This window comes from Crocodylus siamensis, chromosome 4 (genome assembly GCF_052110815.1).
Source record: "Crocodylus siamensis isolate JL-2025a chromosome 4, ASM5211081v1, whole genome shotgun sequence".
NCBI classification, from domain to species: domain Eukaryota; kingdom Metazoa; phylum Chordata; order Crocodylia; family Crocodylidae; genus Crocodylus; species Crocodylus siamensis.
This window is the reverse complement of record NC_143398.1, coordinates 207,038,270-207,066,013: the sequence shown is the minus strand read 5'-3', so window position 1 is coordinate 207,066,013 and position 27,744 is coordinate 207,038,270. Positions and strand designations below refer to the sequence as shown.

Sequence of the window (27,744 nt, the reverse complement as noted above, 5' to 3'; positions counted from 1 at the left end):
TGTCATGAGCCCCCAGAAGCCCTGATGGCCACTGCAGCAGCGAGTGTGGGGCTTTTTTTTTTAAGCACCAGGATGCTGGGGCTGGGCCAGGCAGCCATTGATGGGGCTGGAAGAACAGGCAGGTGTCAGGGGGTGCTCAGGGGGCTGGGGGAGCAGGCAGGGGATAGGGCATGGTGGGGGTCCCCCCCCATGGTATCCCCCCTTCCCTGCCCCCTCCTCACCCCCTACTTAGGCACAGAGTCTGAGTCCAGCTCCCTGCGGCAGCAAGTGGGGACTACCTAAATCTCCAAAGCTCTCTGAAGCTTTTTCCAAATTGATTTGGACCTTTTTATTAGTCTCCCGATTCGATTCGGATTTGGAGATTTGGCTGCTAAATTGGGCCGAATCTCCTCCGAATTGAATCAACACCCAAAGCTTCACACAGCCCTTGTATTGGTTATCCTCATCCAAACCAGCCATACTCTTCTTCACCTGTGACTCTTTTATTTCTTCTCAGGGAGCACTTGATTTTTGTTGAATTTCAGAACTTGGAGATATTCTTCTAACCATGGAATATTTCTAAAAAGCTTCTCTTTTTCATATTCACCATGAATATCTTTGTATTACTTTATATTGCAACACTTACCTGTAGAAAAGGTTAAGCAATTATTCAGCAGATAAAAACTTTTGGTTTTTTATTTGCTTAGTAAAGCATCTCTGAATCAGTCATGTTGTATGCAAATCTATTCAGTGTTTAAAAATGGACCAAAGGAGAGCTAATTGATTATTTGTTAATTATTTTATGTTGGCATTCAAGGTACAATATTGTTCATCCACTGTATAAACACAGTCCATCATGAAGTATTAAATCCATTTCCTATTGAATATAGCAATTTTACTGAATCAAACACATCATTTGCTAAGCTTCATAAACCTATGAACATGAAAGGGCGTGAACCTAATCAAATAAAAATCACACCCTAGCATTTGCAAATTTTCAAAACATTATAGTTCCAGTACTCAGCAACATCCACCTGACAATTCAGCCATCATGTATCAGAGTAAAGATGATATGCAGGTGATTTAAATGTATGCAACAGAACTGAGACATAGGCTGCTTACAGGCATAAAGAACACCCCCCCAGTGTTTTACTTGAAACTTGGCACAACCCTGCACCGAGCCCAGGAGAGGGATCGTGTTAGTTGGACCCAGATCACCCAACATCTGTACAGACTTGGCACGTCAGTGGGACTTTTTTGATGCTTTTATCAGCTTTAGACAAAACTGCCAAAAAGCCCTGCTGAAGCACCCAGTCTATACAAATGTTTCAGAGCTGGGTTTAATTTACATACTGCAACTTCCAGTCAAGCAGTTTTGGTTTTTTGCCATGTCTGTCAGCAGCCCTAATTCAAAGCCAGTGGATGTTGAACTACCAAACAAATAAGGCAATTTTTAATGTCAAAATATTCATTTTAGAGTAGTATATTTACATTCTCTTTGTCCTGAGTGATCATAAAATGGTTTGAAGTTTAAAATGATTTTGCCCAGTAGCCATTTCTGAAGTGAAACAGATCAATTAGTCAATATAATACAGCTAATATTGGAAGTATATGCTGCACAATATGGTAAAATGTCACTTGGAGCTAAATGCCTTTTATACACTATTGTTTTTCTCCCTGTTAAGTTCCTGGCTGGGGGCTGGCATTGTAGTGTGCCTGGTGTTCTGAAAATTGAAGGGGTAAAGGTTTTATTTACCAGAGATCTGTGTTGCTGATTAATCATTAATGTCCAGTTCAATTCGTTTACAAAAATATCATAGTGCAGGTCAAAATTTAAAATAAAAAAAGCCCATTTCATCATGACATGGGTGTACATGTAACAGAGATGAATTGTAAAGCATCGCAGACAGATTCTACTTTTCAACATCTTCAGAGAAAGTAAATTAATTTTACGTTGATGATAAATACTCACACTGTAATATTTTTGTCTGCCTGATTTGATAACATCACACACAGTATATATCAGAGAAACTGATTCTACTTAGAGTGTTATCATTTATTATCTCTGGAGCAGCAGATTATAAGGAGGTGTTGCAATCTTACTGAAAGCAGATTCCAAACCTAAGATTCTGTTCAATGTTCACAAATGCAAGCAGGGATGGTGTTATAAAAGAAAAGAATCAGAAAAGAAAGCTGGTAATAAAAGCCTTACAACCCTGCCGTAACAGGTATTAGAGCTAAATTCCTAATCACCAACTTGGAGGGAAAAGAGGGAAACCTCTATTCTATATCTGTTACTGGGCAAGAGAAAAAAGCACTGAATGTGATGCCTGGGAGTCTGTCTGCTACAAAACAAAAGGGAGATTTAACTGTGAGCTAACATATACATTATACTCAGGGCAGTCAACCAGATTCTCCATTTTATTTGGTCTCTGAACTTTTAAAAATCTTTTGAAAAAGTATCTGTTGCCCATACAGACACTGACTACAGGTGTACTAGTAAATTTTTAGCATGCCTGAAGTCCAGCTGCTTTGCTTGCAAGTTTACCTTACAAAATGCATGCCTACATTTTTTGGGAGGGGTGCAACAAAATTTCTTTCTGTTTCAAAACAAATCAAATAAAAAATATGGGGAATAGATATTTTTTTCCTCAAGAAAAGGATGTGGCTTTCAAATTCCACTACAAAGAACTGTCTGTTTTATCTTAAACTACTAGGAATTTCTTAAAGCACTGAGGCATGGTAGTTATCAAACTGATTTTTTTATCGTTCAGGTCTATACTACATGGATATTCATCAAATGTCAGCTAAACTCCCTTTGTTCTCTGACCGTGCACTAAGCACTATGCAAACCCTTAAAAGGATATTCTTTTGGATCCATCCCTTCTTTGGGAGCTCAAATATCTTGGTCAGAAAGACTATAATAGAGCAACATAGAAAAATGTTTACAAATCTGGAGCTGCATCCTGACACAGTATAAACTGATATAGGCCAGTTGAGGTCAAAGGAGCTATGGTGATTTATACAAATTGCTAATCTGGCCACTGTTTTTTACAGAGAAAGGAATATATTGAGTGTATATATAAAGAAACATATTAACTTCTAGTTCTCTAGGCAACTGATTACATAAGCTACATCTGTCTGTTCATACCTGTTTAAGGCTGTAACAGTTCTTGTGTACTGTACAGTACTGTGTTATTCTTTAAACAGTAAATATAAACTGTTATAAAAAATAGGTTAAATGATAGCGTTTTGTATGTGTTTTAATCAGTTATTACAGTGTTCAACGTCAAAATCTACAATAAACAGCACTCTCACACTAGGCTAAAATTGCACAGCTGATACACGAATAGAGTGAATTTTCTAGAACATGTGTTCATGCAAATCTGCAAAGCTACTAAAACTTATTTAAGACCACACAGCCTTGGGATTCACAAATCACGGGTGATGCGTTAAACAGTATCATTTGGCCTGAGCAAAGTGAATGTGAGAAGCCCAATTTTCAGAATGAATATAAAAGTTATGCCACTTACACCTATAATATCATTCAAGGCACAGCAAGACCCAGACATTTTTGGTGTGCATACACCCAAAGGAGCCAAAAAGTTCAATTCCATATTGGGCCAGGTATCCAACTAGCATTCTCCGAATAACAGAAATACTGAATGAAGCTTGGCCCAGGAAGTAAGTAATATCAAAAGGATGGAAGTCAGAAAAAAACATAAATGACTTTTGCTGATATTTGCTCGAGCACATTTCTTTCTCCATGGTGACTGGAGGCTTCCAATATATTACCTGAATTCTGACCATAAGAACATGTGTGCTTGCCATATTGCTGTCCTAAGACCTCATTTTTTTTGCACCTGGATTAGTATATTGCTTCAATACATGTACATTGACCAATACTTTGAAATGCATTCCTCTTTATTAGAATAATCATGAGATTATTATTAGAAGGTAAAAAATTAAGCAGGATATTAGCAATATCACCTGCATATGTGAACATATTAACTTGCATATGATTTGTCCAACGGAGTCTACCACTATTATCAGTGCTATTAGAATGACATACACTTAGACAATATGAACCAGTTTGGCCTATTGTGGTTTACTGTTGTTAAGTAGAACTACAGTCAGGAGAGTCAGGAACTTCCCACCTCCAACACAAGTCCTTGACACTGACTTCACTCTCTGGTCTTCAAAAAGTAAAAACTTTTTACCCTACTCTCAGTCTACAGCTCTGAATGACACTATTTCCTACTTACAAGGGAATTATACATGTTAAATATATTAAATAGATATGATTTCATTTCATTGTTTACTACTGTGGAGTTCCTTCTTTACTTTACTATGAGTTCAGAATTAGGCTCAATGTACAAAGCAGTGAGGAATATTTTTATTAGTGTTTCTCTAAAGCACAGTTTGGTTTTTTCTCAGACTATACTGACATCAGCAAATTATGTCAGATTTATAGGTGGATAGATTCAATTTATGGATTAAAATATGATAAAATAATACATTTATTAGATTTACTCAGCAGCAGCATTTTCCAGTCATATTTTCTACTCAACATACATTTAGAAATAATTGCAACAAGCATTCTAAATGGACACAGCATATATTTTAAGCACTCAGGTATAAAACAATCAAATAGCAGGTGTCTCATTGTTTATAAATTTAGAAATCTGCCGTTATGTGTAGCCAAGAATGTTAAATGACATATTATACATTCCTGCAGCAGTACCCAGACTTTCCTTAGATGGTTCACGTTATGGAAACTACACTGGCTTAACAGAAAAGCTAGCAAGATGCACAGTACATTCTGCAAGAAAGATATGGAAATAACCAGATAACTACGAAGACTGCATCATTAAAAACTATTTCCCTTTCTAGTAATGTCCACCTCAGGAAATAAATAGTCAACAAAATTAAAGTTTCACATGAAAAAGCTGTTTGTTTGTTTTTTAAAGGATACAGCATTGTTTGTATTTTGCTGTACAGAATAAGATGTTTTAGAAATCTAGCTACTTTATTTAACAGTACAAAAGTATTTCAGAGACTCCAGCCAAGAACAAAACTATTTCATTGCTAATCAGTAGAAAAATTCATTAAATTAATTATGGAATTACTTCAAGCACTAAAATTTAAATACATAAAATCTTCCTATGAACACTGTTAATAGATTTTTTTAAAATTGGTACCTAAAGAGAAAGCACATATATTAAGATCAGGGGAAATTATTCTATATCAAACAGGCAAAAAAAATAAGAACAATATTTTTAGCTAGTAGCCTTACAGCCAAAATTGCTGCACTGAATTTTCTATCTTTTAATTTGAAATATTCAAAATGGTAGAACAAGAAAGACCCATTTTTACATATACAGTTTTAAAAGGTGCTGTTATAAATATATGTTCTAAAAGTTTCTGTATCTCAAGTAATACTCCTATATTTACCTTGATTTTTTTTTAGTTCAATCATTTATATAATGAATTTTTCCCTAAATATGCAGTAACCAATTTAGTACTGATTTCTAATAGCAACTTCAAAAAAGATAATCTTTCAAAAATTTACAAATGTACAATATATTTATAACATTACTTTCAGACCACTCAGTGCAAAGATATACATATAGTACATCGTGATAATTGTTCATAAAAATAGTAGTTGGCATTTGTCAAAAAAACAAGGCATAGTTTCAAGATACATTTCCAGCTATTAGCTAAACAGTGTATATATTTTTATAAAGCATCTGAATGTGAACCTCTTTTCAGTTTATAAAAAATATTTGTGCAAATGGATATGTCAATTCCCTAACTGATTAACTAATTATACAACAGAGTCCTCTTTAACAAGATTGGCCGTATCTTTAAATGTATCCTCTGTTGCTGAATAAGCTAAAGGTTGGTCTCTCTTGAGAATGATCTTAGGAGGTGTTGAAGGAGAAGGGGTAGGGGCATTTTCAGTGTCTCCTCGTTGCTCCTTCTCCATCTGAAATTACAACCATAAAAACAATTTATTATGGGCCAAAAGAAATGCTAAACACCTAAGAGGTCTTGAAGTCAGTGAGGCTTCTGGATACACTGCAATTACATAAAGAGTTTTTACATAGAGCTTTTACATAAGAAAAACTCCTCATAAATATGCTGAGGTTGATTAGGGGTACAGGGCTGATGAGGGTGAAGGGGTGCAACCCATGGTGCTGAGCTGTCTGTGGTTCTAGTGTCCCAGAGGACTGTTGCTATTTAAGGTACATCTACACTGCCTCTAGACCAGTGAGGCTCAACCTCCAGCTCACAGGCTGAATTCAACCCATGGCACTGTGTCATACAGCTATAGTCTATGGAGCTCCCCACGGGTCTATAAAATAGGCAGCAGGGGAACAGGAGTAACATTAATTGCCATAGCTCTGGAAAGTGGCTCTAGTTGCCATGGCAATTAATGCTGGCACTGTTTCCTTGTTGTCAAATTTCCTGATCTCCAAGGAGCCCTACAGGTTGGATGACATGGCCTCATGTGCTGGACTATACAAGAGGACTGACCTTGTGCACCAACCCCATGGTGAATCTGACCTGAGGGGCTGAATGTGGCCACTTCTCTAGGCTACTTTTGAGGCTGCTACCAAAATAAAACCTGCCAACCTGCTCCTGTTCCACATGCCCCAGATATGTCCTCCACCTTTGTTCTGAAGTTCGTGAGAGACTGAGACTGGGAGAGCAGGGACTGAGGATGCCTCAGAGTACCTCACTGCTACACTCCAGGTTTGGAGCATACCAAATAGAAGGGGATGGACGGGGCTTATTTTTCAAAGGCAGCCTCAAGACTGGTACAGAGCCAATGCAGAACTATACTTAGATGAGCCATCAGGGAGGTCTAAATTATCCTCAGGATCTCTTCAAGCCCAAGAGCCACCCAGGATTTGGAGGCCACAAACATTGCTTAAAACTGCCTCAATCTCATCTCCTCCCAGACTGCAAGTTCTGTGCTATGTCACTTAGCAGCAAAGTCTTATCCATCAAATTTCTTGTAGAAAAGAAAATGTTAATTAGTATTTCTCTTATCATAAGCTATCTAGAAATGCAGACTAAGAAGGAGTCTGATATCATGTTAAACATTACCTCTGCATATATTGGATTTTCAAAATTTGTACTTTGCTTCACTTTTCTTTTGAAGAAACTCCACTTTGTCTCCTACAACATGAAAACATTACAATTTTACTAGTAAGCACTAAGAAGGGGAGAAAGTTCACCTTTTCTTTACAAAATGGTAACACCATTTTTCAAAGCGTTTTTACTAACATTTGTATCGGTAAGAATAATTTTATTCAAGATACATTCATCACACCATTTTTTAGTTACCAATCATTTTAATTTAGAGCTTTTGATTTACATATTGTTAAAAGCCTATCAGACATTGTAGGCACATTCACAATTCCTAAAAAAGGAAAAGCTGTAGGTATAGTTAAGCATCTAAATATATCATTTCTTTTTAAGGGAGCATAGGATTATTTGATCAGAGTGTTTTAAAGACTCATCACAAATCATAACTGAAATGACCAGTTAAACTAATATTCTTGAGACAGCCTCTCCTCCTTCACCAATCAACTTGCCACACAAAATGCACTTCAGTGGATCCTTTTTAGCACAGGAAAATAAACTAGATTTTCAGTACCACTAAATTCATTCTGTTTTAAATTATTGTGTATTCCAGGGCTCTAAGTCATCTCGAAATATATCTGTAATATGTAGTATTCAAATGAGCTCGCTTTAGATTACTTTCCTATCATCACCTTTTATTGTTAACAGTGACCGTGTCTACACGAGACGCTACTGCGTAGTGGTTACTGCACATTTATTTAATACATGTCTATACAAGTACTAAATAAATGCATATTAACCTAAGTTACTGTGCAGTAGAACCAGCAAATGCCTTTTGTGACACTACTATGCAGTAGCCTAATATTACTGCACAGCACCATCATGTCATGGTTGTTGCCATGCAACGCTACTGAGCAGAAGTATCAGGCTATTGCGCATCTCAAGTACATATGCCCACTGTTTACTTCTTTATAATAGAACATTACTTGGAGGCTCCTGCTAAAATTGAGACTTCACATGAAAGGCTCTGTACAAACACACTAAAAAACTGTGCCTGCCCCAAAAAACTTACAATCTAAGGAGACAAAGGGTAGGTTGAGAAACAAAAGTTGAAGTAATTTACCCAAGATGACACAGCACATCAGTAGAAGATAACAGAGCAATTTTTCTGTTGCACAGAACTCAGAAAAACCATAACAGGTCATCCAAATGTATTTAAAACTATAGTTTGAAATCCCTGGCCGCATCCGGATGAGTGTAGCTAGCCAACCAGAGCCATGCTCCAGCTGCTGGCCAGGCTCCAAGCTGCAGGTATGTTGCAGCTGCAGCTTCCCTGGCCCCCAGGCAAGCCTGCTGAGGCCAGCACAGTTGCTGTTCCCAGCCTTCCCTACCCCACCCAGGGTAACTTGCCACATGCCTAGAGAGCACATGGATGGGCGTTCCCCAGGGACAAGTAGCAGTGGCACAAGGTATACCTCTGCTTCTTGTCCCCAGAGAACCAAATGTCTGTGCTCATCTGCACATGGCCCCTGGATTTATCTTGTGAATCATGCTTGCACACCTAACAATGCCAACATTGTGTGGCAACCCACAGAACCCCTGAAAGGATTTCAAGGCACCAGGGTTGAGAATCACTGTCTTAGTTACAAACTGAGAGGATATCCTAGAACTATAGCTAAATGTTACAGGCCACTCACCAGATAAGTCTGGGACTTTACTACCATCACAAGCAAAGCCCTATCCAAATTGTCTAAATCAGGGGTGTCCAACCTTTTTGCATGTGGGACTGGATCATGAACTTTTTATTACCCAGTGGGCTGGCGAGCCATATTCAAACACCCTCTGTCCTGGGCCAGAGACCCTGCCTGTGCAGCCTTACTGCATCTGCCTGTTACTGCAAGGTTCATGGTAGCTGCTGGTAGGCAGGGGCAGGAGGGACCCATTCTGCATCCAGCCAGCTACTGCCCTGAGACTGAAAGGGAGAAATAAATACCTCCACATCTCCAACCCCGAGCAGCGCAGCCCCATGAGGTGGCGCTGTCTAAGGGGGGCTGGAGCAAGGCAGCCACTGCACCGTAGCCCCTCACCCGCATAGCCCCGCTCACCATCGTGCCTGGCCACCCATGCATGCAGCCCTGGTGGCCTCAGTGCTGCGAGCCCAGAGCGCAGGGTCCAGCAGACACCGGTTCCCGCCGCCTCGCCCCACAGAGGTCACACCAGGACCCCGCCTGCTGAGGCCCCCCCATGCTGACTTTCCATGTGCTCCTGGGGACGGGAGGAGCCCGGCTAGGTCTGCACCAGTCAGCAGAAGCGGCAGAGGAGCCATGTGCCACTCGGGACGGGATGAGCCCGGCCGGAGCAGCTGGGGCTCAGCTGTATTTTCCCCCTGCCTGCACTGGTCAGTCCCAAGCGGCACATGGCTCCGCCACCACTTCTGCTGGCTGATGCCAACCTGGTCGGGCTCCTCCATTAGGAAGCTGCTGAGGCGCTGGGGGAGGGATAGTGTTTACGTTTCCCGTTGCAGCACCTCAGGCCTCAGAAAATGCCTTGGTGGGCCGCATGGTGGCCCACAGGCCATATGTTGGACAAGCCTGCTCTAAATGGACTTCCCTGTCCCTTCAGGACAGCTTCTGCACTATACTTAGTACTATGCCAGTTTCAAACCTCGAGACCAGTATTGCCATAATTTAGCACTGCTGTAAAATTTATAAACATATCATCATGTTACCTGTGTTGTTTCTGTATTTGCAGAAGGCTGCTTTTCACTAGCAGACATTGCAGTTGCATAGACAGGATTTTCAAAATTCTCATTTTCTTCCCTACTGGATGCAGTTATCTGTTTGTAAAAATGATTAGAAAGATTTACATGGTGGAAATAATGAGGAGAAAAAGTTATGATCCAGAGACAAAGAAGGAAATAGAAATGAAAAAGGAAGAAGGGAGAAGGAAAAATTAAGTGCATGAAACCAGTGTAAGACTAAGATGGAATGACTAAAAACAATGTTGTTTCTCACTTACATGTTTAGGTTCGGCCACATTCACAACACTGGCTCCACTATCTCTGGAGGTATACACTGGATTTTCAAATGTGATTGGCTGCTTCCCTGCCTCCACAGCAAAATTTTCATTCTGTGAAGGAAGAAAAAATCCCACCAACCACAATGTTTCATAAAGAAAATTCAGCTAGTACCTTATAGCCTAAATCTCCTGCTAAGGGGATAATGCTTTCTTGTTTTTCTAAAACTGTGCATGACACCTGGCACAGATTAAACCCAATATGGAATTTCACCATACAATATTTCACCTAGTGACTTAACAGTCATAAGAATCATTGTTAAAAGCCTGACCATATAAAGACAATTCCTAGTCCACTACAGACACAAACACAAGTTTCTCAAAGAAGAAAGATAATTTTCACTAATCGAGTTTCCAACAATAAGGAAATATCAAAGGAAGAATAATTCCAAAAGAGAAATTTCATGGTACAGATCCCAGAATGAACACAAATTAACAGAACTATCTGAAATATTGAAGAATACAATCAGTTTATTCCTCAGTAAAAGGACAGCTATACTTTTGAAAAATCAGACAGGCATTTATCATCTTCTTATGTAAAAATATATGAGTTATGTCAGGACTAAAATGTTTTGTGTTTCTGAGAAAGCCTTCATTATAAATCAATCCTTCACCAGTGGGAGTACACAGCAGAGTGTGTCAATGGCAGCTATAGCACCCATACTGAGCCAGATGCTCAGCTGTGGCTGAAGCACTCAGAACACATGTGCAAAGATGCTGACTAATTTAGGATACGTTGAGACAGCCAACTTAGTTTTGGTATTGAAAACAGCAGAGCATGGCTCCCTGCCTGGGCTAATTTACCCTGCCTCTCTGCCTGTATAAAGCGATATCTTAATTGGCTATTCTATTTCCAGAACTTGAGTTAGCTCATTTGAGCAGTGGTTCTCAACCCTTTTAGACTCAAGGCACTCCATGTTACCTCAGAAAATGCCAGCTCTTTAAGCAGAGCTGTGACTCTCGTGTTGCAAAAACAAACAACAGGCCAGAATGATTTGATACTATGGATTCCTATTTCAAATCTCTGGGTTTTTCTTGTAAATCATGCTTAGGTGTTTGCACATATAACAGTGCTCATATTGCATGGCACCCATAATACCCTCAAAAGAATCTCATTGCATCCCAGAGTGCTCTGGCACCCTGGTTCAGAATCACTCTTTCAGAGATGTTAACTATCTCACCACCGTGCTGCATTGTACTAATGTTAACTTTGTACTTGGATGGTAACTGGGTGCAGATTTGGTCTCTAGCAGCCATGCATTTTTGGTGACAGGTTTGCCTGCGATGATCAACCACATGCCCTTTCTAGTAGCCAAGATGCACAGGTGATGCACTAATCATTACATCAGCTCTTTCTTCCTGCGTAAGTCTCTGGTGACCACAGTGCTGCAACACAATCAAATTTGAACAGTGCATGACTTCTAGTACACAACTTTGTTTCAGATTTAGCTGGTTGCAGAGTATACCCCACATTGGGTATTCTTTCACTGCATAGGTAGCTGGAATTTTCTCTCTCAGCTTATCTAAATCAAGTTAGGCCACCACAATGCAAAATACCAATGAAGATGTATTCCATGGTTCTTAGTGCTACAGAAGTTAAGCCATTAATTAATTATTTCCCAGTGAACTATAGGAGCACTTGGGAACATGGCAGAGGATCGTGGAAAGGTATTGGAGGATTACTGGTACTTCTTCATTCACTCTGTGCATAAATTGTGTTAGCAACTAACAGGCTGTAAAACTTTGCTTTAACCCATACATTCTTTTGGACCAGCCAATTCAAATTAGGAGCATCAACATACCGGTGTTAAGGGCATCTGTGTGAGAACAGGATTTGATTTAGGAATAACACTCAAGTTATTAATCAACATAAGTCTGTAGTGAAGAGAAGCCACATGAAAAAGCACAATCCACTTCAGGTGTTCCCAGGTTCACTTAAATTTCCACAGGTCAAATACTATTTTCTTTTTCACTACAAAAGTTGCTTTATTTTGAAAATGAATGTATTTCTTTGTGGAGAGAAAATACGATATTTTTACAAACAAAGTCTGTCTTTATTAGTTTCTCTCTCAAACTGATCTGTACAAAAGATGTTTGTTTACTATCTCAACTTAACTGAAAATAACTTTCATAGAAATAAAAAATTTGTATGGACATAGGCCAAGGTAAATGTGGGGAATCAAATTTTTTATATATATAAATCTAACCTGTGAACTGTGTTTTCTTCTAGGTTGGCGGACCTCCTCTGGCGGGCTTTAAACTAGGCTCGTCGGGGGAAGGGGAAGATGAAGGCGGAGGAAATATCAGACTGACAGACCAAACAGCACCCACAACTACAGCCCAGCCCAGACCGACGAGCGAAGCAATCAAACAGGTAAGAGAGAGGGGCCAGGGTAATGCTGGGACTAGGGGGTCAGTACACACACCCACAGGAGGCCTCAAATGCCTCTACACAAACGCTCGTAGTATGGGCAACAAGCAGGAGGAACTCACCCTCCTGCTGGCTGACACCAGCCCGGACATAGTGGGGATTACAGAAACATGGTGGGACAAAACACATGATTGGGTGGTCAATGTCAAGGGTTATAGGCTGTACAGGAGGGACAGGATAGGAAAGAGAGGTGGGGGCATGGCACTCTATATTAAGGAGGAATACACATCCTCGTTAATTAGCAAGGAGCCAGGGGAGGGGCACTCTGAAGTGCTTTGGGTTAGAGTACAAGGCAGTCGAGGGGAAAGGGACTTAACGGTGGGAGTCTACTACAGACCTCCCAACCAGGGGGAAGAGCTTGACCAGGAATTCTTGGGTCAGCTCACAGAGGTAGTGAAGGCTAAGGATGCGGTTGTCACAGGGGACCTGAATTTCCCGGACATCTGCTGGGAAGAGCAGTCAGCCAGGTCCGAACGCTCATGTAGGTTCTTAGCCAGAATGCAGGACCTCCATCTAACCCAGGCACAGCCCCACTAGGGGGGACGCCTTGTTGGACCTAGTGCTGGCCACGGGTGATGACCTGGTGAGGGGGCTGCGGGTGCTCGACCACCTGGGCGACAGCGATCATCGCCTGCTGGAATTCACCATCCAGCGCAAGGTGGCAAAGGCATGCAGTAAGGCAGCATCCCTAGATTTTAGGAGGGCAGACTTCAACGAGCTAAGGAGAATAGTTGGGGAAGCGCTGAGGTCCCAGAGGGGAGGGGAGCCAGGTGTCCAAGGAGAGTGGTTGCTCCTTAAGGAGACAATCCTCCAAGCCCAAAGGAAGGTAATCCCAATGAGGATCAAAGGGAGCAGGAGAGCACACAAGCCTCCGTGGCTCACCAGAAGAATCCAGGAATGTCTCCTTGCTAAAAGGGAGGCATACGCCCAACGGAAAGGAGGGGCCATCACCAGGGATGACTATACTGCAGTTGCTCAGGGATGTAGGGGGGGCAGTCAGGAAGGCCAAGGCAGAGATGGAACTGGGGCTAGCTTCCCAGATTAAGGACAATAAGAAGTCTTTTTTTAAATACGTAGGGGGTAAAAAGAAGGTCCCGGGTAATGTGGGGCCCTTGAAGGATGCCATGGGAAACTTGGTCGTCACACCAGATGGCAAAGCTAACATGTTTAATGATTTCTTTGTCTCTGTCTTCCTAAGTAGGGACCAGAACAGCCACCTCCCTGCTGGCCCCCCCTCGGGCCCTGAGGGAGGCACACCTGGGCCACGGGTTAGCGAGGATTTAGTTAGGGAGCTTCTGGAGGGGTTGGACGTATTCAAGTCAGCCGGCCCGGATGATCTCCACCCTAGAGTTCTAAAGGAACTGGCCGAGGTCATTGCAAGTCCTCGGCACAACTTTATGAGCACTCGTGGTGCTCTGGTGAGGTACCGGAGGACTGGAAGAGGGCCAACATGGTTCCCATCTTCAAAAAAAGTCAGGAAGGAGGACCCGGGAAACTGTAGGCCAGTTAGTCTCACCTCGATCCTAGGCAAGCTGTTCGAGAAAATTATGCTGGCACACATCCACAAGGGGCCAGCAGGAGACTGCATGCTTAGGGGCAACCAACATGGGTTCATCAGTGGCAGGTCCTGTCAGACCAACCTGGTGGCCTTTTACGATCAGATCACCAGATCATTTGACGCAGGGGTAGCAGTGGATATAATCTTCCTGGACTTCCGGAAGGCTTTTGACACTGTCTCTCACCCTGTTCTCATTAAGAAACTGGGGGGCTGTGGTATGGACACCCACACAGTCAAATGGGTCCCCAACTGGCTGGAGGGCCGCACCCAGAGGGTGGTAGTGGATGGGTCCTTCTCAACCTGGAAGGACGTGGGCAGTGGGGTTCCACAGGGCTCGGTCCTCGGGCCTGCACTGTTCAACATCTTCATCAGCGATTTGGATGAGGAGGTAAAAAGCACCCTGTTCAAATTTGCTGATGACACTAAGATGTGGGGGGACATGGGCACATTGGAAGGATGCAACAGGCTACAATCAGACCTAGACAGATTACAAGGGTGAGCAGACGAGAATAGGATGGGTTTCAACAGAGACAAGTGCAAGGTGATGCACCTCGGAAGGAACAACTGGCACCATACCTACAGGTTGGGGAACTCCCCTCTTGTCAGCACGGAGGCGGAAAGGGATCTGGGGGTCATTACTGACTCCAAGATGAACATGGGCCAGCACTGTGAGAGACAGTAAGGAAGGCCAACCACACCTTGGCATGCATCCACAGATGCATCTCGAGCAGGTCCAAGGAGGTGATCCTCCCTCTATGCGGCACTGGTCAGGCCACAGCTGGAGTATTGCATCCAGTTCTGGGCGTCGCACTTCAAGAGAGATGTTGACAGCATGGAGAGGGTCCAGAGGAGGGCCACTCGTATGATCAGGGGACAACAGGGCAGACCCTATGAGGACAGGCTGCAGGACCTGAACCTGTTCAGCTTCCAAAAGAGAAGGCTGAGGGGGGATCTTGTGGCCTGTTATAAACTAGTCAGGGGGGATCAGCAGGCATTGGGGAAGTCACTGTTTCCCCGAGCGCTGCCAGGAGTGACCAGGAATAACGGTCACAAGCTGGCAGAGGGTAGATTTAGGCTAGATATCAGGAGGCGCTACTTCACAGTCAGGGCGGCTAGGATCTGGAACCAGCTTCCAAGAGAAGTCGTGCTGGCTCCTACCCTGGGGGTCTTTAAGAGGAGGTTAGATGAACACCTTGCTGGGGTCATTTGACCCCAGTACTCTTTCCTGCCATGGCAGGGGGTCGGACTAGATGATCTGCTCAGGTCCCTTCCGACCCTAGAAACTATGAAACTATGAAACCTCTTAGGCAGCAAAAACCTACACTGCTTTTCTCAGGGATGGTAAAGCATCAGCCTGGATAAAATCTATGACATCTCAAAAAATGACAGAAAATCCAGAGTTTGTCAATAGCAGTGAATTCCACAATTGTACAGTACACTATGCCAAGTAGCATTTCCTATGATATGTTTGGAATTCTATGTCTAAAGTCCCTGACAAACATGATCTGGGTTTGAACCTGTGTATTTTGACTTGTTCTACTATAGACTAAGGGCCTGTTCCATGGAGGAAGAGATAGCAATATTAGTATATTTACAGGACATTTATTCCTTGACCATACACCAGATTTGCTGAACGTCTTCAACAGGGATATATAATTTAATTTCCACATGTGAATATTGAGTAATATAAGACATTATCTTAAAGAACAACCTACACTTAACTCTGCTTTCACTTTACAGAACATTTTGGAAATGTATTTTAACTGTTATTTCTTTTTTAAAGTGCATTTATTATCTCATCTTTTTTCTATATAAAATTTTTCTTTTTGACACACAGAAACAGCAGCACAACAACGGAGAATTTTCAGTTCATTTTGAAAATAAGCCTTACCATCTGCATTGCTCTGTCTATAGCAGAATCTGCTCCAAAACCAGAGACACCGATGTCCATAGTCACATCTGTCCCAGATCGGAATGTCACTCCATTGCCATTTTCAGTGGACTTTACAAGACTGGTTAAACTTCAAAAACAAAAACAAGTTATGTGCACAGTAAGCTTTTGAGTCAAATACTCTGTATGACTATTGCTAGGAAATTTTCAATGTATTCCTTCTCTAAGCCTTACTATCTTCCCATGTCAGCAAAACTCTTGCTGAACACAATGGGAGTTTTGTCTAAATAGAAGTGAGAACATCAGATTTCAGATATATATAAAAGGTACTGGATATGTCTATGTGACACAATGCAGTGCCATACAGAGACTTCCAAGTTATATTAATAGAAAGAAAAGCTAAAAATGGGAATCAATTGTCAAGAATGTATGCCTATTTTCAGCTCATACCCATTTTCATGGAAATTGAGAGCGGCATAAGGATACAATAATATAAGAACTGCCACACTGGGTCAGACCACTGGTCTATCTAGGCTAGTATTGGATGCTTTAGAGGGAAAGTGCTGAACCAGGTATATCTAATGTAATCTATACCCTATTCATTTCCCTCCCTGCCATCCAGCATCATCATTACAGAGATGCCAGAGGAAACATTTCTGTTTTTAAACTTTCACTGAGGCCATGGGCAGGCGTTTCAGTTTCATAGTTGTTAGGGGTTGGAGGGAACCTTACAGATCATTGGGTCCAGCTCCACTGCACTTGGGCAGGAAAGACCACTGGGATCAGACAATCCCAGCAAGATGGGTGTCAAGATGCCTGTTGAAGATTGCCAGGGTGGATGACTATACCACCTCTGGGGGGAACCTGTTTTAAGCCTTTGGCACTTGACTTGTAAAGATGTTTTTCCTTATGTCTAGCCTGAAGCAATAGTGGACTTAGGGGAGGGCAAACCAGGCAACCGCCCAGGGCCCCACACTTTATAAAAATAAAAATTAGTTACACTGAATTTGTATTATCAATATTGTATTAAGATACTTTCATTGCAGTCTCATAGATGAGGCAAAATGAAATTGAAATAAAACATGTCCGACTTGCTTATACATCATCAAAATTAAGCCTCTAAGGGGCCCCGAATGACTCTTGCCCAGGGCCCCCAACAACCCTAAGGCCACCACTGCCTGAAGTGATCTTTAATCAGCTTGTGCCTATTATTTCTTGCCCTCCTCTGGGGGCCCTTGATGAACAGATGCTCCCCCAGGCCCTGATGTACGCCCTTGATATACTTATGGACTGCCACTAAGTCCCTTCTGAATCTTCTCTTCTCCAGGCTGATCAGTCCCAAGTTTTTCAGCTTCTTCTTGTATGACCTTGTTTGTAGGCCTCTAATCATGCATGTGGCCCTCCTTTGGACTTTCAAGCTTTTCCACATCCTTCCTGAAGTGCGGCGCCAAGAACTGGATGCATTACTCCAGCTATGGCCTCACCACAGCCAAGTAGAGAAGGAGGATGACACCCTTAGCCTCAGTAGATGCATGCCAGTGCTTGTTTTCCTCTACTACCTATGGCACTACATTAGTGGCTCATTCATTTTGTTGCCTATCACAACACCCAGGTGTGGTGCTAGCAACTGTTGCACTGCCAAGCCTGTAAGTGTGATGTGGATTATTTCTGCCCAGATGGAGCGCTTTACATTTCTCCGCATTAAATGACATCAGGTTGAGGTCTGCCCACCTCACGAGCCTGTCCAGGTCGGCCTGTATTGCCAGCCTGTCTTTAAGCGTGACCATGCTCCCCCATAGTTTAGTGTCGTAAAGAAACTTTGCTAGTTCACTTTTAATACCCGAATCCAAATTGTTGATGAACATGTTGAAAAGCACTGCTCCTAGTACTGAACCCTGAGAGATGCCACTGGTCACCCTCCACCATGTTACATTTATTGTGTTACATTTGTAGTGCTAAATAACACCCTTGCTGCACTGCAGAAAGTGAACATACAACTGCTCAAGCTGTTTGTAGCACCACAAAGATTGTGAAAGCATTATAAAATATTAACTCTTTCAAAGAAGTTCTTGGCTTTGTTGTGCTATGTATAATGCATGTATAGTTACACATAGCATTACAGAGGTCTCCAGGCCCCCTAGCATCCCACAATCCCCCATTTTCCCTTCTCTATCTCCAAGGGGTGGAAAAGAGGAGGGAAGGAGAGTGGCTTGCTCCCTGATAGCCCACCCAGCCACAAACTGTCACACAGCCCCACTGGGATCCTGCTCCTACTGGCAATGCCACTTCAAGAGCCCCAGTTCTTTCCAGTAGGGTGCTGCCACTGCCATTTCAAGACACCCTGCAAAAGCCAGCCACAGCTCTGCTAACTGCAGCAGCTCCACTGCTACCCAGCTCTACTGACCAGCTGTGCAGCAAAGCAGGCAGAATTGAGGGTTAGGCTTAGGATGAGGCAATTTCTGCTACCACTGCAAGATCCCCAACAAAAGTTGGGCTCTGGTGCCAGTGGTGGCACTATTAGGGCTGGTGGGTACAAAGAGAACAGTTTTATCACCCTTACCACAGACACGGGTGGCAGGGAAGAGAAAAGGGTGTTTTCAGCAGCTGGCAGCCGATTACTGACAGCCTGCTACCTTCCCCAGTAGAAGTGATGAGTGGCTGGGCTCCCCCAGCAGCAGGAAAAGTCCCCTACTGCCCCTGGCTGAAGTTCACCTTTGAGGTGACTGTGGCACTCCAGCCAGGGGGCTGAAATACCTGTATGGCCCCCCTAGTGCTTTATTTTTGCAGCGCTACAAAGTACAGAGGCACTTTGTAGCACTATAAACAGGGACCTACTGAATTCACAGCAGAAGTGGGGTGCGCTGCAGCTCCTTCAATCTTGCAGGTTCCCATGCACATCCCTCCACCACTGAGTGCTGAAGGGGCCATGCTTGCAGCTCACTCCTGATCAGCAGGGAGGCAAAAACTGTGGTTTTAAATATAGTGCTGTTTTTGCCTCCTAATTGGCTGAAGCACCCTGGTGGCTCCGATGCTTGTTGCTGACTGGTGAGGGAGGCAAAAACCATGCCATGTTTATAACCATGGTTTTTGCTTCCCTGCCTATCAGGAGAGAGATGTGGGGCCCCTCTGCCAATCAACATCAAGGGAGGGGGAAGCAGGGGCATGCAGGGGAACATGAAAGATTAAAGGAGCTGCCATACACCCCACTTCTGCCATGAACTTTGTAGGCCCCTAACTATAAATGAATGCCTGTCCATACTCCTAGTGTCTGGTGATGTAGGACACTTCCATGGAAGAAAGCAAAAAGAATATTGTAGTGAGCAGTGGACAGTTATAAGTCTAACTCTCTCTCTCTCTCCCTCCCTCCCTCCCCCCCACCTCCAGTTTCTTTCATCTTGCATCAATTTGATTATATAAGCTCAAAAACCAATATCCTGTATTTACCTGAATTTAAAATGGCTTCAAATTTAAGGGAGGGTTGCCAGGGAGGGGCAGACTGTGCAGTCCCCACCATGCTCCATTCCCCTATCATGTGATCTCCCTGCATTTGCTCCTAACTCCCACCTGGAGTCTCCCCTACACTCCCACCCCCGCAAGCCCCGTCCCCCTCCCCGCACTGCACACAGGCCTCAACCTGGGGCTGAGCCACCACCTGTCCTGGGCCAGTAATCAAATATTAGACTTTTTTTTCAACCCATTGTGATTTGGGGGGGAGGGGTTGCACTTCATCTTGGATTTGAATAAATATGTAATTAAACTGGTGTAATAAAGTTGAGCCAGTGTGGATGCAGTTATATTATTTAGTATACTGTAGCATTTATATTGGAACACCAAAGTATACTTATATATGTATATGACCACATTGCAGGATACAGCAATTTAATTATATCAGTTTTATTAGTTAAATTGGTGCAGGCAGCATGTATAGATCACCTACCCAGTCATACACACACACATTCTTTCAGCTGCAACATGCATTCTCCTTCACTTTAAGGACCAAATATTACACTTGAAAAGAAAAGGAATAACAACATTAATCTATTAATTAATCTGACTAGAGCCTTCTTGCATTCTGAGCCCTTTCTTTTCCCTTCATCTCTTCTCTCTTGTAAAAAAGTGTAGCAGTTCATGAAACTGAATTTCATTGGACTGCTTTGCTCCTCAGGTGGCTCCTGCTCAGAGGTCTCCTGCCTCCTGTGCACCAGAAAATTACAGCATGTGTCCTAACTATACCCCTAGTAACTGTCTTTCTTACAAATAAATACAAGGTTCAAGAAGACACCCCTTTTGCAATGATTAAACATTTCCTGTAACTAACTTGCTAGATTTGTATCCTAATTTTTAATAAAATAATAAAATAAAGATATTTATTTAAGAATTTCATAACCCTCTGAATGGACTATTCTGTGACCAGGTCAGTACAATTTGACAATGGTACTTTGCTTTAAAACAAACAGAAACACCAGAGCTTTGATATCAACTGAACAAAGAAATCTTTAGGATTTGCTTTTTCCCTGCACCCCCATGAGGAAGTATTATGTAGTAACATATACTGTATTCTTAAACATCTAGGCACAAATGTACAGAGACTCCAAACAATATCTTACTTTGTGAAACCTACCTTGGCAATTTGGGAAACGCTGGTAAGATGGAGCCTGTCCGTCTGTAGTTAAAAAAGCCTCCAGCCACCAACACTCCAATTATTATTATTAAAATGACTATCAGCAATACTGCTACTGCTGCTATCAGAGACAGAAGAATAAGTAACTATTAAAGCAAACACAGATTAATGTTGAAAAGAAGCCCACAGAATTATAAAATTGACTTTAAACAGATATGATACTAAGGCATTTCACATGCCTTGAATCAGTTATCAAGTTTAATATATACTTGAAGCTTACTTGTTCCTGGAGGCACTCCTCTTGATAATCCTATTTCACAATAATTCCCAGTGTAACCGTAAGAACACCTGTTAATATAAAAGGACAGCTGACTCTTGTCTTTTATTAAGTCTACTACTTCAACTTTGTTTTTTTCTGTAATGTTTACCTAGGTGCCATAAATTTTAACTTGCATTTTAGTAATTACATGTTTCATTGACTGAAAAGAGAAATAAACAGAGCTACAGCAATGCTGAGTCATAAAACCTGAATACTTGAAGTTTGGAGATTTCAGTGGAACAACAGTGGCACCTACTGGTTCATTTAAGGGTAGATTTCTGATGCTTTCCCCTTTCATCGCCAGGCACTCCTTTATTCTATAGCTTGTACTAGAAATATTTTGGGTGTGTTTATTTTTTTTAAACTGTTTCATTTCAAAATTATTCATATTTTATTCTCAAACACACCCTTCCTAGCATTGCTATGAATATGCTATTGTGATGTGTTACATCTTCTGTTGCTGCATCACCTTCGTTACATTTTAAAGAGCTGAAAAGCACAGGGAAGCCGAACGAGCAAGTTCTGACCTACAGTACTGACATACTGACTTACTTGCATTTGGGAAGGTTGCTTTCATCGATATAGCATGTCCCTCCATACATACATCTGCATGCTGGTGGCATTGTTGGAGGGGGTTCAATAGCTGTAGAAATTGAAAGCCAGGCAAGAGTTAATGAGTCATATCTAGCACAGCGTACACGACCATGCAATATTTTACTTCCTTTAGGGTCAAATTTCAACAAGTCCTGTCATTTTGGGTATGCAATAACTCCAGTTTACTGTGTACAACTAAAGTGTGTGTATTCAAATGTCAAGGCCACTTGCTGCAATGCTGTTTTTAATGCTAGGGCTATATGCTGTTGTTTGATTTACTTTTCTGCCGAAATACAATGTTTATTTCACACAAAACTTCTATTCTTGTATAAAAAAAAATTATTCAGTAGCAGCACTCAGTGGTAACAGGAAAAGTATAGGTTTCAATGTTTCCTCTTAAATATACAATTCATTTCCATTTCTGCAAACTGCAGGATCCTGCAATGTATGCTCTGGTACTGGAAAAGGAGAAAAAGATGGCCAAAAAATACATGATTTTATCTCATCTACCTCAGACTCTGTCAGCAAGCCAATTTGGGGACTGAGATCCATAGGAATGGGTAGTAAGTAACATGTAAGGGTCCTGCTACATATTCAAATTAAAGCTGGATAGGAACCAGCTACAGAGTTGATACACATTTTCAAGCACTAACTTTGTAGCTGGATGGCTCTTTTTATAGCTGGACAGTCCTTTCTATGGTGTGGTAATTACTTTGTATGTGTGGCTGTTTTAAATTTATTGTGCAACTAACCAGTTAATTGCATGATGATTACTTTGCAGGTGAGGCCATCCTAAATTTAGTGCATGATTAACCAATTAATTGTGTAATATATGTAATGTGTAGTGGGTCCCTGCACCTAGGACATACTTATTTATGGAGAAAATTAAGGGAACAGTGGGAGGAAATTTGCTTTTAAACCTATGAAATGCCCAAATCTGAAAAAACAAAAAACTCCCAGATATTTTAAATTATTATCCCCATAGTGTTCATTGGTACAAATCAGCTCATATTTGCATTACCCAGTATTACACAAGCTTTTCTGTTGTCCTTCAGGAACTGCCTGAGGGTGTGTGTAGATGAAATGGGGACCCTAAATTGAAGCGGTGGGTTTTTAAACCCACCGCTTCAATTTAGGGCAAAGTAAATCCCTGTGTCGTGCACACACCCCATACTTACCTGCCTCTCCGGCAGTGGGGAGGGAAGGGCAAGCAGCCGGTGGGCAAAGTGGACCCTGGACTATGGGGAAAAGGGGGCTGGTGCTTCCCTCCATGGCAGCGGTGGGTCCCTCCAGGCAGCACTCGCCTGCAGGCCCCCGTCTCAGACAGTCCTGGGTGGGGGGCATTGTAGCCATGGGAGGAAGTACTGGGCCCTCGTGCAGCTCAGGCAGGTAGGCAGGCTCTGGGGGGTGGGGAGGGGAGGAAATCAGGCTTGCCGCTTTTCTTGGGCGGAGCCTGCCTCCCCGGGCTGCTGCCAGGCTGCCTGCAGGACTTCCTGCAGAGCTGCGGAGCTGCACTGAGCCCAGTGCTTCGCTCTGCAGCTTTAGGGGCAGCAAACTAAAACGCCTCAAAAGTTTTAGCTTGTTGCACCCCAAGTCATTTAAGGTGTGTTATGCTGCTGAATTTCCTACAGCAGTTGAAATTAATGCGCAATATGCTGCCAAGGCATGCAAACACCATCACCATTAAAGCACTCCAAAAACATTTAGCCTGCTTTAAAGTATTGTGCGCACATGCCCCTTGCTTCATCTACACACAGCCCAAGGCTGCAGGTATCACAGTATTGCCTGAATTGACTTAAATGCACAGCAGTTGGCAAGTTTTAAGGGGAACTCACAAAGATAATTATGTTATTTGGATGTTGAATCTAATGAAAATCTTAAAAATTGAATAACATTCTTTAAAGTACAGTTTTACTGGTCTGCCTTAGATATTCCAGAAATGTATATATTAAAAGATTAGTTTAAATATAATCTGAATCCCATCAACTGTAATGGTCTTTAAATGACAAATGCATCCAGCTGTCTTCCTTATGCTTACCACTTAGATAATTACTCTATTTGGTAAAATATATTAGTAGTAAGAAACAGTCTATTCCTGAAGCATTTCCACAAGCAAAACTCCCATATAAATCAATGGGGCCATATTTACTCAAATTTAAGATTACCCGCCCACCCCCTGTAATTACATTCTATACATGGAAAATGTATACATTTGTTATCATTTTCCATATATAGAACCTAATTATTGGAGAGTTGTCTTTAATTCATGCCTCACACTGTTCCAGGGAAGTAGGCGGAAGAGGGGGGTAGATAGTGCAGGGAGGTCAAGCACCTTGCCCCCTGTTTGTGCCCGTCTCCCTGCCTGCCCCCTATTCCCCCTGCAGTCTTGGGCCCCTCTTCCCCCTCTGCTCCCCCTCCTGCCCCCTTCTTCCAGCCTCTGCTTCCCCCTCACCTCTTCCTCCCTACTCTGTGTTCCCCACTCCCATCCACCCCCCACCCTGTGCTCCCCACTTCCCTGTTTCCTTACCCTTGCTCCATACTGGTAGATTCCATCCCTGTTCCAGCCTGAGCACTGAGTGTGGCCCCAGCCCAGCCCTATAGCAGCCATGTGGGCTGCATGTCACTGCTACAGGGTCAGGCTAGGGCTGTGATCAGTGTCCCAGGCTGCAGTATATATAGAGTCTTCCACAGCAAAGCAAGGCTAAGGGGGGAGAAAGGGAGACTGGTAGGGGAGCTTGTGGGGGCGGGGCAGGGAGATGGAGCGAATAGGCTGTAGGGGGTAGATGCCTCCATTTGCCTCCATCCTCCATAGCCTGGGGGACTGACGTACCATAGGGGTGGCCAACCTGCGGCTCTGGGGCCACATACGACTCTTCAGAAGTTAGCATTGGTCTCCTTGAATCTTTGAACAAGCACACAGTGACCAGCTTCTGGAAACTGGTCACCATGAGCTTGTGCAAAGATTCAGAGACGCATATTAACTGCTGAAGAGCTTCATGTGGCTCCGGAGCCACAGGTTGGCCACCCCGATGCACCACATCCCTCGTTAGGAAACTCTAGATCCACTCATGGCTGGGAACAAAACCCGATGTCCTTATTTCTTGGTCCCTACTTTAACAACTGAATCACCTTCTTTCCAAATTACATTTCTAATTCAGAAATGCTTTATTGGTTATGGAAATACATATCTCTCCCCTGCCCAAAACCAGAATTGCATAATAACAGAAAATGCTATGAAATCGGTGATTCCTCCAGTTTCATTTCACTCTGATTACCTGCATCACACTCTGTGCTGCTGCCTTCTACAAATCGAGCTCCTTGAGGACAAGCACAAGTGTATCCCCCAGGCCTTAGCAAGCAGAGGTGGCTGCAGACATCTTTACAAGGGTTAGGCACTGAAATACACATAGCACAAAGATACATGAAGAAAAAATCCAGCCGCAATTCTGGAGACATAATATGGGGTTTTTACTGGTCAGTAAAGTAAGTCATGAATATTACAATCCAAAAATTTGAACAAAATGTTTTCTCTAAAGCTATCCTAACTTGATGCCTGACTTTTAAGCATAGCATTTTATATTAAAACTCTTTGGCTGACTTACTTTGTATTCTTTCTAAGGGATAGAATACGGCAGTGGTGGCCTACATGAAGCACAGGTACCACAAACAGTACTGACCGCCTATATGTGGTACGTGGCAGATGGAAGAAGGGACAGGCAGCTCAGTGGCAGGGAGCATATGGCAGGAAGCAGAAAGCTGAGTAGTATATCAAACAAGAAAAAGGGATTAGAGTGGCATTCTGGGAGGGTGCAAGACTATTTTGTAGCATATCTGCCAAAAAAGTTGGCCTCCACTAGATAATGGAAGCACAAGAAGTTGAAGGAATGAATAGGACATCCCCAGTGCCTACGAACTGTGAAGATGTGAAGATATAATACTTTCTGGGAAGAGCATACTGGAGTACCCTGCACTCCCTCTGAACTGCTCTGCTAGTGCATGAAGAGTTAAGATGCATTCATCCTGGTTGAGGTAGTCTCCTTTGGAACCCACACTGGGTGGCTTCCACTTTGTATGGGAAACATAAATGTATGTTATGACTGCTCCCTGTATGAGAGCCAGGAGAGGTGGGGAGATGACACAGCCATACTTTAGTGCTGAATGATTCCAAAGATAAGAAATATTACACTGTTATGTTTCAACTCTCATTTAGTTTTGGATAGCCACAAAGTACTTTTTTACACTGCCAGCCTCATTCCATTTCTATGTTCTCAGAGCTACATGTGCTGACAGATATGCCTGTTACTAAGGTACTACTAAGCTTTCTGAAGGCATTGTTACTGATTTGGATCTGCAGTTTCCAGATAATAAGGAACAGACAATCCAAGACAGGTGATTACCTGACTGATTGTATCTATGCTGATGATAGATGCGCACTTGAGTGAGCCAAGGGTTTACAGTCAGCATTTTCACTTTTTCTCCACTTCCAAATTTATCTTTCTTCCAGACTTCTCCTCTTTCCTTAGACATCCAATATAAATGGCCTTCAAAGACATCAAGGCTGTATGGACTGCTTACTTCTCAAAAGGACAAAACAAGAGTCAGTCACCACATGGGCCTGTAACAGCACTGATGAATCAATAATGATTCTTCTTGAATTCAATATCTGCATTTTTGCATTTAAGGTATTTTACTAGTAGATGTGTCATTACAAGATTGACACCATAATGCTTCTGTACCTACAAACACATGCAGAAGAACACTAATCCACCTTGTGATACATTCTATCCATATTGCCCAAGGGATTTGGTCCCAGTGGAACTAGTTTTCCACCACTGCATATGTTGTGTCTTGAATAGTCATTTACACCTGTCTAAGGTAAATCTAAAAATCTTCCAAGTGTGATTCTTAATTAGGATCCTAAATGGATGCTGAGCACTTCTGAAAATCTCCCCCCAGTTATGATGGCCAAGAATTAGAAAAATCAAGATATAAATTCAACTTGGTTTTCTAAACTAGGAATATATGCAAAATCCATATTCATAACTTACCTCCCTGTAATACAATGGTTCTAGCTGTCCCATCAGGTCTCATAGATTCAATAATATTTTCTTTAGAATCACTCCAGTAGATCCTGTCATTGTTCAGATAATCAACAGAAAGACCTGTTGGCCAGCCAAGGTCATCTGAAATCAGTGTTTGCCTTTGCTGCCCATCCATCCAGGCACATTCAATCTTTGGCTGCCTTCCCCAGTCAGTCCAATACATAAGCCTAGAAGAATGTAACTAAACTTTAAAATTGTTTAGATCTCACTGCTTCACAGCTTCATTGAGTAGGCTACCCTGTAGCATATTGCTGTATGCCCTACAGAGTACAGCACCCAATTTTACAAAGAAAGAATTATTTCAGGATCAAGGATATTTTATTCTGTCTTTTCCTTCCACTTATAGGCCCAATCCAGCAAAGTGCATGTGACAGCACCATGATATAATTTATAGTATACCTCATGTACTACACAAACTGGTCACTCTTTAGGCTAATCAACAACAAGAAAAAAAGAAGCCATTGAGATTTCTCTGTTTCTTGTAAACTATCAGTGGATGAGATTCCTGCAGCTTTCCATGTTTCAGTGATAATAAGCAAAGCGGCATGCAGGCAAACTTTAGGAAAGAGATTTTTATAGTTATCCTGAATAGCCCATGTCATCCACCAATAATTTACAGTTTGATAGACAGCAGCTTGGCTTCTGTTTGCACTCCTGGGCTGCATCTACATGAGATGCTGACTTTGCAGTCATTACTGCGCAGTCATTTAGTACTTGTAGAAACCAATGACTCTGGTTACTGTGCAGTAGTATTGCTGAATGGCTTTTAGGTGATGCTGACTGCACAGTAGTTTGTTACTCCTGTGCAGTAGCATTGCATCACATGTTCTGGTACATGACACTACTGTGTAACAAGCTACTGCACAGTCAGCATCTCGTGTAAACGTGGCCCTGGTAACTCTGCTCTGACCTCAAAATAGGGTCCTCCTGACATTTGGCCTAGAGATACATTCTTTAATTAAAAAACTCCTTGCTGTCAGGACAGACACAGAACTCCCAATGAAGTAAACAGAAATTATAGTAGAAATAGAAAATATAGCATTCTAATAATTAGCATGTCATTTTAATATAGTAGTGAC

General features: G+C 42.4%; 1 protein-coding gene across 3 annotated transcripts in view; it reads right to left on the bottom strand.

The window, feature by feature from the left end:
• Positions 1-759: 759 nt before the first annotated feature.
• The window catches only part of LRP2 (LDL receptor related protein 2), a 217,917-nt gene continuing 190,932 nt past the window's right edge, over positions 760-27,744 (bottom strand). For 2 of the 3 annotated variants that reach the window (XM_090045536.1, XM_090045537.1), the window contains 11 exons: positions 26,612-26,832; positions 25,961-26,140; positions 24,839-24,958; positions 21,522-21,612; positions 20,931-20,998; positions 20,651-20,771; positions 16,030-16,159; positions 10,093-10,203; positions 9,803-9,910; positions 7,096-7,167; positions 760-5,968 (listed from right to left, as the gene is read on the bottom strand). In XM_090045536.1, coding sequence (XP_089901662.1) covers positions 5,807-5,968; positions 7,096-7,167; positions 9,803-9,910; positions 10,093-10,203; positions 16,030-16,159; positions 20,651-20,771; positions 20,931-20,998; positions 21,522-21,612; positions 24,839-24,958; positions 25,961-26,140; positions 26,612-26,832 — 1,384 coding nt within the window. In that variant the 3' untranslated portion in view covers positions 760-5,806. The remainder of the gene's footprint in view (positions 5,969-7,095; positions 7,168-9,802; positions 9,911-10,092; positions 10,204-16,029; positions 16,160-20,650; positions 20,772-20,930; positions 20,999-21,521; positions 21,613-24,838; positions 24,959-25,960; positions 26,141-26,611; positions 26,833-27,744) is intronic. The other variant, XM_090045539.1, reaches the window with a different exon arrangement.